The following is a 10,409-nucleotide window of genomic DNA, read 5'->3' as shown; positions in this document are numbered from 1 at the left end:
AAGGATCCGTAAGCTCAAAAGGCTAAGAGCGCTCATTATTTGAGAGGTTGATGGTTCGAATCCATTTGGATCCACTTCTAATTAATTTCTCTTCAAAGTCTATTTTCGCTTCAGTCTGTTTCTCTTCAAAGAGATGCGATAGTCTCTGATATTTCACCTTGTGATTCAAGTGTTTAAGTGTTATGAGTTTATACTGTGTTTTCACCTTGTGATTCAAGTGTTTAAGTGTTTTAAGTTTGTACCGTGTTTTTGTTTGATTATAGAAATTCATTGTCAAGCCTAGAAGTAACCGTGGAATATTGCTGGTACATTTTGGTAGCATGCAGATCATGCTGGAGCTGCCACCCCCATTGGTATCTAGAGCTATCAATTCTTGGACTGGGGATGGTTTTGGTTAGGCAAGAGAACTATGTGGGAAATTTTAATAAGTTAGTCCAGACCACCATTGTGGAAGATTACTATGAACAATTCGAGGAGTTGAAATCACTAATGGTGAGCAAAAATAAACACCTTAGTGATGAGTATTTTGTGTTGAGTTTCTTGAGTGTCTTTAAAGAAGAGTTGCGAGCGTCGGTACAGATGTTCAGACCTACTAGTCTCAGCTAAGCATTATATTTATCCCAAATGCAGGAAAATGCATTAGATGCCCAATTCAAAAGGCCTAAACCAGTTAAAAAACAATTCCCATCCACCACATCTTATTTCTCAAATTCCTTATTACCTTCAAAAACTCCAATTCCACCCGACATGAACACCAAACAACATATCCCTTTCAAACTTACAAATACTGAAAGTAATTACAATAAATCAACCACAACCGTACCACCAATTAAAAGATTACTTGGATCATTTGATCACATCTGAAGGGGTAGCAACAGACACCTCGATGATCGGCATCATGATAAACTGGCCTAAACCTACTACATACTCTAAAGTAATTGATTTAGGTATAGGCCATGGACACTTAGGCTTCGTATGCCCTGCTTCATGACAGTTTCCACACCTGTTGATTCGAGATTGCCCTTTCCTTTTATTAGAATTCTCCGTAGCAACAAAACCACATGCACCTATATTAGAACAAATTTGAGAATTAATGTACGGGAAACCAAAATTGAGTAAAAGACAGTACTTACCACTCGTAGAATGTATCTCCTCTTCTTTGCTCAAATCGGCTGATCGAGCACATTTCCCCGAATGGTCTAAGTTTGTACTTGGACCTGTACATACCTAGATGAAATTGCAGTTAATAAAATCAAGAATTTTTTAATACTATGAGTGCAACACATTATAAGCTAGAGTTTCTGAGTATATAAATACTAGTACTGAAAAAATTAAAGTGATGTTTACCCCGAACTTCTGGGCATGTGAGCCTTGTATGCCCTTTAACACCACAAAGGCCACAAATTTTCTCTGTTGTTTCATTGTGAGCTTTAAGTCTTTTCTTCTGTCGACCCTTGGGTGCTACATGGGGTGGATCCTAAATCAGTTCAAAGTGGGTGGTATCTACCAAAGTATCTAATGGCTCATGAATAGGAACTTGAGTGTTTCTTTCACCACTTAATGGGGTCTCCTTTGACATAATATAAGCAGCTAGGGAATCTTTAAATTCTCCACTAGCACCTTCATATTCGGCAGCCCCTATACATATGCTCTTGCAAATCCCCATAAGCTCACTGTAGCGCATGACATAAGCAACTTCCCTGTGCACAATATTAGGAAGAACAACTGGAATAGCCGATTTCACATGTTGCATCCAACTCCTTAATATGCAACTAGAAGACATTTTGCAGACATCTTCATTTTTGAAAACAGAGATGATGTGTCTGCATGGAAAACCCCAAGATTCAAATAGACCATAAGAACATTTGGCACTTTGATCAACAACATTGTACTGCATAATGGACTTGCGGCCCCTACTCAAATGATGACACAGAGTGTAGGAAAAAATATTGTCACCTCAATCCCTTTTCGAATCTACAATGTACATCGCTTCCTGCTACAATTGCTTATTAAACATATCAAAAGCCACCCGTGTAGACTGATTCTACCTGATTTAAATACCCCATCAAGTGGTTCTCAATTATTGGCTTGGTTGTCAAAGTAATCACTTCATCTTCATGCTCACGGTGACAAATCTTTTCAAGTACCAATTCCATTTTATTATAGAGTTCAACCATTCTCATATCGGGTTTTACGTGACGCCGTATAACAGAGTTTATGCTTTCACAACGTTGGTTGGTTCTACAACCGCCAAAGAACGTGCCATGGAGATCGATATGCCTCTTCCCGTCTCATCTTTTTCATGTATATCTCCTTCACCCACTTGTGGTCATTGACTCCATGTGCTTCTAACAAATCCTTCTATTTTTGCTCAAACACTTCTTGAGAGCACTTCATGAACGTCAGTAAGCAAAAGTCTTTTTGAAACCCAGAGACATAGACATTGCTAATGGAATTTTTGAGAATGTGTCACGCACATAAGCGATGTTTGGCACTAGGTAAGCAAACTTTGATAGTGTTACGAATTGCGTGGTCACCATCAGTTATGACCGACTTTGGTGGCTTATTGCCCATAGCTTGTAAAAAACACTTTAAAGCCCAGATGTAAGACTCCTTTAACTCGTCATAACTGTAAAACCAAAAACTATAGTTTGCCTATGGTTATTCACTCCAGCAAACACAACAACTGGCATTTTGTAATGATTTGTCAGGTATGTCGAATCAAACAATAACACATTGCCAAAGCAACAGTAATCTGAGCGACACGTCAAATCAGCCCAAAACAATCTAACCAACTGATCATGAACATTTACCTCGTGATTATAGAAAAATGATGGATCAATCTTCGACTTGTTCTTCATACTGGTAAGAAGTGTGCTGACATCTCCATTCATAAACTGAATTATCCTCATTCTATCAATCCGATTATAAAGGTCTTTTCTTATATATCCAATTTTCCAAAAAACGTCAGCCTTACTCACAAAAAAATCCATCACTTGACATGTTTTTATGCCCACATTCCTTAGACTAGTAACTAATGTTGCATCCTCATTACCCACATTTCTATGTGATCGGCCAAACATTAAGCTTAGATAGGACGGAAGCGGATGAGTGTGTTCTCCAAAAAAACCACTAACAACCCACATTTTGGATTTATCATCTAAAATCACTTTAAAATAAGCAAGGCACCCACATTGAGTCTCCCTATGTGGTTTTTTTTTGCGTGGGGTTAGGACAAAATATTTCTTATCTCTCTTACCTTCACACAAGCACAGAAATCTTCGTTTACGCTCAACATCTTTATTAAATCTACGGATATCCCCTACGAATATTAAATCCAACAAATTTGGCATACTTATTGTAGAAGTCATAAGTCTCCCCACTAGTTTTAAAACGCATAGAGAATATGATTGCATTCTCATCTTCACAATATGTACCTTCTCCATTTTCCCTTACACCGGGCTGATTAAAAGAATTCATATCCTCTTTATCACATCCTCCTGCCTCTTCTCTTTTATTTTTATCCCCTTCTTCAAAAGATTCATCTTCTCCTTCACTTTCGCCATCCGATGTATGTATGTCTTCTAAGTTTACAATGACTGGCTCCACACAAATATCTGTTTCAGTGTCAGAACAAGTACTTTCCTTGTCAGGGCATGCATCAAGACGAACATTACTAACCCACTCATCATCTTCATTAAATGTACGCATCATCACCTAATCAATGCAACAATTAAAGGAATGTTATAAAATTCTATAAATAGATACTCTCAATGCAAAACAAATTACTAATGATGCTCTGACAAGTAGACGTAGATCACCTGATCTTAGAAAAATATCGATATAGTATTCATCTTTTAATATCAATGCGACTTCCACACGATACACCATAATTCACTATTAAAAAACAAACAGTTTGACCTGCCCATTTTCGACCAAGCATAGCTTCTAACTCTGATGTCCAAATGCAATGAAACACGATTCATAAGAAAATAGACACAAATTACTATCTTTTTTATGTAGTTTGTCCCGACCCAACACTAACACTAACTCTAAAATTATATACCCTTTTCAATATCAATGCAACTACGAAACTGGTCAAGGCGATGATAAATGATAGATTGATATTACTGTTTTGTCGAATTCTTTGAAATGAGGAAATTGGTAAGAAGAAAATGAGGAATGCTATGAATTTATACTTGAATGGCAATATTTGACAAGAGCTACAAGAGCAATATCGCTCCATGATCCGTTGCTATATGAATGAAAAGTCTTCGAAAAATGAAAATCAATGCAGGCCTGTTGGGTCTTCATATTGATTAATCCTAGAGGGAGCATTATTAATAATAACATTATGTGTTTATATATTCCAGTAAAATTGCACCAAAATATGATACAGAGATGATCATAATGCTATCACATTAAGCGAAAATGATAACACCACCCAAGGATAAAATTACATAATTGAATGCATAGATACACTGAAGGGTGAGAAAAAAAAATCATACAACATAAATACATAGCACTCATTTTTCTCCATTGGTTGAACTCATGCAATAGATTGTAACTAAGTTATGTTGTAAATTGTAGTCCACCATCCAAGGGTTTGATTTTATACATCCATTCCAATTCTAAGTAAATTAAGTGTGCTTGTCTGCCAAGGAATCAACTACAAATAGAAACATAAAAGATAGAGGAAGAAGATCGTACCCAAAAATAGCAGACGCAAGGAAAATGTTTGTTTTAGGAGTGAGTACTAGGCGAAAGTCTTCTTTTAGGATTCTGCTGGAGCTGTCGGAAGTTCACCGAGAGAAAAGAGTCATGTTCTGTAGCCAGAGTAGATAGATTCCAGGGGATTTTTTTTTAACAGTCATTTTCTTTCCCCGAAATGATGAGGGCGAAGAAGAAATTTGCAGTAAGTTAGAGAAAAAAATGGGTTGATTATATAGAGGGCAAATCTGGTACATAAGTATTTTTGTTATTGATGTTACCAATTCCTTCGGTAAACAGTTTGGTCTATTTCCCTTTTTTTTTTCTTTTCTTTTTTTTTTTTTTTTTTTTTTGAAAAATGGGTGGTCTACAGTTGTGCGCATTGGGCCCACTGAATGATGTGCGCATTGAACAAAACCTCATATACACTCCAAAACCTTTTGCAATAAATTCACAAAGTAGCATATCTGGCTCTCTCATGGCAGATGATCCTCAGCAAAAGTGGCAGGGAAAGGTGTGTGCCAAGCTAAAAGGTTCTACAGCAGACCAAATTTGGCCCCTTTTTGAAGACTACTGCAACATACAAAAATGGCTTCCAATAGTTGACTCATGTCACCATGTCAAAGGCTCGCCAGATCCCGGACAACCTGGGTGCATTCCAGGGGCGGATGTAAAGGTTGGCTGACAGGGGCTGTAGCCCCCCCCAAACTTCTCCCAAAAAAAAAAGTAGTAGTAGGAATACTAGCCGTCTAGCCATAGGCCCACAAGTGACAAACACACACAATTCCAGGTTTGACCGTCCCCGTTTGTTTGTCGTTCCCACTTCCCAACTTTCTATTAGCGAAAACAAAGAAAAAAAAGAAATCACAACTCATAATAGAGGCCCACCGCCCATCACTATCTGTCTATTCCAGTTTCTCACAATTTACAATAAGAGATTCTCCAAAAAGTAAAACCGAACAAAAGAAACCGAAAGGTCAACCAAAAAAAAAAAAATTGAAAGTTCGTTACTTTGTGTCGCACACTCGTCTGACGGGTACTATTCACAAAAGAAAATTTTGTTCTATATTATTATCTTCTTCCAAATGGGTTCCAATTCAGCCTAATCTATTTATCATTTTATTTCATATTCGGCTATTCATTAGCTAAGGACTAAGGTAAATTGTTTTGTATTATGCCTATATTTTTTATTTCGTTATTGTTTTTCAATTTTCAAATACTAATGTGTTCTCTATTTGACTTATTGCCTTGTTAACTTATAGTTTATATTGGAGTATTAGATTGTCATTTAATTTTTTGTCTTATTTAATTAGTTGAATATTATTGTAGTTATTATTGTGATATTTTTTTTTTTGTTTTTAGTATAGAGCAAACTATTGATTATGAAATTATTATGATTTATCTTAGGTAAGAATGTCTGAACATCAAGCTCGTAAGAAAATGAAAACCATGTTTTCCTTCTTTAAACCCAAAGATGTCACCCCGGAAAATGATGTAACTTCTACATCATCTAGTCTTGATATTTCAAGACTTGATAGAGATGGCCAACCTCCTTCACAAGTTCAAGTTGTTGAAATTGAGCAAATTGAACCTTCTCCTCAAGCCCAAAGAGTTAGTGTTGAAGAAGTTGACTCCACATCTTTATTTGAACGTTGATCCGGTAAACGTACTCAATATATAATTACCCGTTAATCAACAAGATGATGTTCGACGAGCTTTTCTTGGAAAGTTTGGTTACTTGAACTCAGTGAGAAAGAGTATCCATCCACCATATTCGTCGCCGGTTCAACTCCTCTTGGTTCACACTATTTCCTTGGCTAGAGTACTCACTCCATAATGGATAGAGCTTATTGTTTTCCATATTTTATATTTGAAACAAATCATTCCCCCGCATTCATTTTGTTGAAGGTTTTAAATGTTGGAAGAAGATTAATAATGGAAAGAAGTGTTCCTTTTGCAACATGAAGGAAGTCCATGCTCACCTCATAGGTCGGCGATGATAGCTTGTGAAAATTTCATGAATCCTTCTCGACATATAGATAATATGTTAAATACATTATCTAAAAAGAGGTTGTTAAGAACCGTTTGCTAGTCAAAGCTATTCTTCACAATTTCTTGCACTACAAGGGGATTTCTTTTAGAGGCCATGACGAGTCCAAAAGTCAAAAATGGTGGAAATTTCAAGGGAGTGTTGGGATTTGCAAAAGATGTTGAATGACAAGGTTGCAGAATTATTAAAAGATGCTCCGAGAAATGCCACATATACCTCACATTCAATTCAAAAGACACTTTTGCATATCTATGCCGATAAAGTGAGAGAGAGAATTTGTGAGGAAATTGGTGATGCAAAATTTTGTGTCCTTGTTGATGAAGCACAAGATAATTCAAACAAGGAGCAAATGGCGATTGTCCTAAGATTTGTTGATAGAGGTGGTTTTGTTAGAGAGTATTTTCTTGGTATTGTTAGTGTTAAAGACACTTGTGCTTTAACTTTGAAAGAAGCTATATGCAATATCCTTGCTCGCCATAATTTGCATATTATAAATAAATATGAGAGGTCAAGGTTATGATGGTGCTAGCAATATCGTGGTCAATGGAATGGATTACAAGCATTGTTTCAAGGAGTGTCCATATGCATATTATGTGCATTGCTTTGCACATCGCCTCAACTTGCTCTAGTTATTTCTAAAGATGTTTCTGATGTTTGGTTATTTTTTTCCAAGTTGGCTTCTATTGTTAATCTTCATGTTTCCAAAAAACAGGAGTTGGAAGATACTTCGAAAAAATGAAATTGATATCTTTGGTAGCTAGTGGTGAACTTGTTCTTGGAAAAGGAGCTAATCAAGTTTCTACTTTGCAACGGCGAGGAGATACTAGATGGAGTTCTCATTTTGCTTCGGTTTGTAGTCCGAAAGAGATGTTTGATTCAATTTGTATAGTTCTCGAAAGCGTCATGAAGAACGCGGGTCAAGCAACTCTATTGAGAAGCTAAAGGTGCTATTCTTGCAATGAAAAGTTTTGAGTTTGTCTTTCTTTTCATTTATTGCATAAGACTATGGGAATTACTAATGTCTTGTGTAAAGCCCTCGCAAGAAAAGTCCCAAGACATTTTAAATGCTATCAAATTTTAGTCTCCAAGATGTTGTGCACTTCTTCAAGAATTAAGAGGATCTTCTTGGGGACGCTTTCCTTAGTGATGTGATTTTGTTTTGCAAAAACATGACATTGATATGCCGATATGGGTGCTCGACACATGGCGGTACAAAAGCAGAAAAGATTACATTACAGGTTGAGCACCACTACAAAATTTAATCTTTGTAATAGATTACCAATTAAATAACAGATTTCAAAAACAATAGAGCTTCTTTATCTTAGTTACGCTTTGGATCCGAAAGATGCTTTTAAGTCCTTCAAAGATTGATGACATTTGCAAACTCTGCAGAAAAGTTTTATTGTGGAGACTTCACGAAACAAGAGATACATCTTTTGAGAAGTCAAAAACATTACAAACTTGATGTGCTCAAGCATCCTCTTTTTTCGAAGTTGTCTACCATCTCCGAATTATGTCAAAGACTAGTTGAAACAAGAAAGATCAATATCTATTATTTGATTGATAGATTGATTCGCCTTGTCTTGACACTTCCCTGACAACTACGAACGCGAGCATTCTCACCTATGAAATTGCTCAAAACACGACTTCAGAACAAGATGGGGGATGAATTTCTTGCAGATTGCATGACTATTTACATTGAACGGGAATTTGCTAAAGAAGTTGATTTGGATGTAATAATAGATGTATTTGATAAGAATCCACGCAGTCAAAACTTCACTAGTGTGATGCTAATGTGCTATGTTATTCTTGCACATTTCTTTGTTATATTTGTCTAGTCTATATGAAAACACTATTTTGTCCATTTTGGGTAAGGTAATAAAAGCGATAATTCTTTTGTTTATCAATGCTAGTTTATTGGTATTGGTTCCTAAAAAAATCTTTAAAGGTTAACTCCATGGCAGCCCCCCCTTATCTAAAATCCTAGATCCGCCCCTGGTGCATTCGATATTGTGCTGGTCCTGCAACCCCAACAAATGATAGCAGTACTACAACATTTGGATGGGCCAATGAAAATTTACTTGCCATTGATCCCATGGAACGGTATCTTACCTACGAGATCAATGAAAGCAACATGGGGTTCGACAACTATGTGGCGACGATCAAGGTGCTATTGGGGGATAATGATAATCAAAATGGATGTGAGATCGAATGGTCTTTTGTTGCTAATCCAATGAAAGGTTGGAAGCTGGAGGACTTCATTTCTTTGTTGAGATCCAATTTGGATACTATGGCTAAGAGAATGGAAGAAGCTAGCCAATGCTGATGTACATGATGTTTGCCATAAAAAAATGTTTCTACTTTGAGTATATTGTATTATTGATGTATTATAGATATATTGTTGTAGTATAATGTTTCTACTTTTAGTAATTATTTCTTATACTAATAATTACATATACCCTTATTTCTTAAACTGGTTGAACAAGCCAAACAAGTACCAGCAATCATCAAATGATCTGAGTGTAACAACTTCACAATTATGTACTTGTTTCGAGAGCATCTTCCATTCTCGGAGTCATTCCTTGCAAATTAGAACTAATTAAATAATTCAAGTCATCTAAACGCCAACCTTCCATTGGATATTTGGATTAGTTACGAAGGACCACTCAATCTCGGTTATCTCGCATCCGTTTTGATTATCATTGGCTCCCGATAAGGCGATGACAGTTTCATTGTTGCAACTTATGATATGGTATGGATAATTACTTAGCAAAAAATGTGTTAAGTTGTAGAGAATATATGGTGACAAGTCTGTGATCTTTGTGGCCGGTCCCCTAGGATCTTAAATTTGTTAAGCATAACCTTTCAGACAATTGATCGTGAACCAACTTTTCTTACCAAATCCTCAAAGATTATTTAAAAAATTGAAAGTGTGATCGTTAGTAGGGACTCCCGTTAAATTTCCTATTTCTGGATGATATGATCGGGCATTGACTTCGTGGGTACATGCTATTAGCTTGTCCGGCAAAACCATCCAATTATTGCAAGAATTGGACGAATTTTAGACCAATTAATCGTGTTATGGTTGCCCATGTACAAGAAAAAATAATTTGGACAAATATATGAACCCAAAGCGTTTATTGATTATCGATTGGTATAACAAAACAAACATGATGAATGCAGCACTGTAAGTACGCCAATCTTGTACAAGCCAAAAACAAAAACTTATGCACTAGTTTGGAGGGCTTCTTCCATTCTCTTAACCATGACTTGCAAATTGGAATTTATCAAATCAACCAAGTCCTCCAATTTCCAACCTCTCATTGGATTAGAGACGAATGACCACTCGATAGTACACCCGTATCGATTGTCACTATCCCCTGATAACACTTTTATCGTCGCTACATACGAATTGAATCCCATGGTGTTTTCCATGATCTCATAGCTCAAACACCGGTCAGGGGGATCGATGGCTAGTAATTTCTCCTTGGCTGTTGCCTTCTCACTGCTTCCATCAGATGTGGTGAAACTACCACTACACTATCTGATGCAACCTGGTTGGCCTAGTGGACCATCGATGTGTTGACAGGTTTCTAGTATTGGGAGCCATTTATGCATGTTGCAGAAGTCTTCCACTAGATCCCAAACT

At 36.6% G+C, this 10,409-nt stretch overlaps 2 protein-coding genes across 5 annotated transcripts; one reads left to right on the top strand and one right to left on the bottom strand.

Annotated features, from left to right (window-relative positions):
- Positions 1 to 614: 614 nt before the first annotated feature.
- On the bottom strand, positions 615 to 5,058 carry LOC147511578 (uncharacterized). 4 transcript variants are annotated; one of them, XR_015219444.1, is made up of 3 exons: positions 4,711 to 5,058; positions 1,134 to 1,227; positions 615 to 1,067 (listed from the first exon to the last, which is right to left on the bottom strand). XR_015219444.1 is itself a non-coding variant. In XM_086603242.1 (3 exons), the coding sequence occupies exons 1-3, from the start codon at positions 1,420 to 1,422 to the stop codon at positions 847 to 849; spliced, it is 390 nt and encodes a 129-aa protein (XP_086459368.1). In that variant the 5' UTR covers positions 1,423 to 2,608; the 3' UTR covers positions 615 to 846. The 4 variants fall into 4 exon arrangements, 1 of the variants encoding a protein (XP_086459368.1); XR_015219445.1 differs by having other exon boundaries at positions 1,134 to 1,217; XM_086603242.1 differs by lacking the exon at positions 4,711 to 5,058 and adding an exon at positions 1,348 to 2,608.
- A 15-nt stretch (positions 5,059 to 5,073) lies between these two features.
- On the top strand, positions 5,074 to 9,190 carry LOC147511577 (lachrymatory-factor synthase-like). Its single transcript, XM_086598509.1, has 3 exons — positions 5,074 to 5,386; positions 6,118 to 6,321; positions 8,748 to 9,190. The coding sequence occupies exons 1-3, from the start codon at positions 5,189 to 5,191 to the stop codon at positions 9,084 to 9,086; spliced, it is 741 nt and encodes a 246-aa protein (XP_086454635.1). The 5' UTR covers positions 5,074 to 5,188; the 3' UTR covers positions 9,087 to 9,190.
- Positions 9,191 to 10,409: the final 1,219 nt, after the last annotated feature.

Source organism: Coptis chinensis, chromosome 3, assembly GCF_015680905.1.
Source record: "Coptis chinensis isolate HL-2020 chromosome 3, ASM1568090v1, whole genome shotgun sequence".
NCBI classification, from domain to species: Eukaryota; Viridiplantae; Streptophyta; class Magnoliopsida; order Ranunculales; family Ranunculaceae; genus Coptis; species Coptis chinensis.
This window is presented reverse-complemented; position numbering and strand designations above follow the sequence as displayed.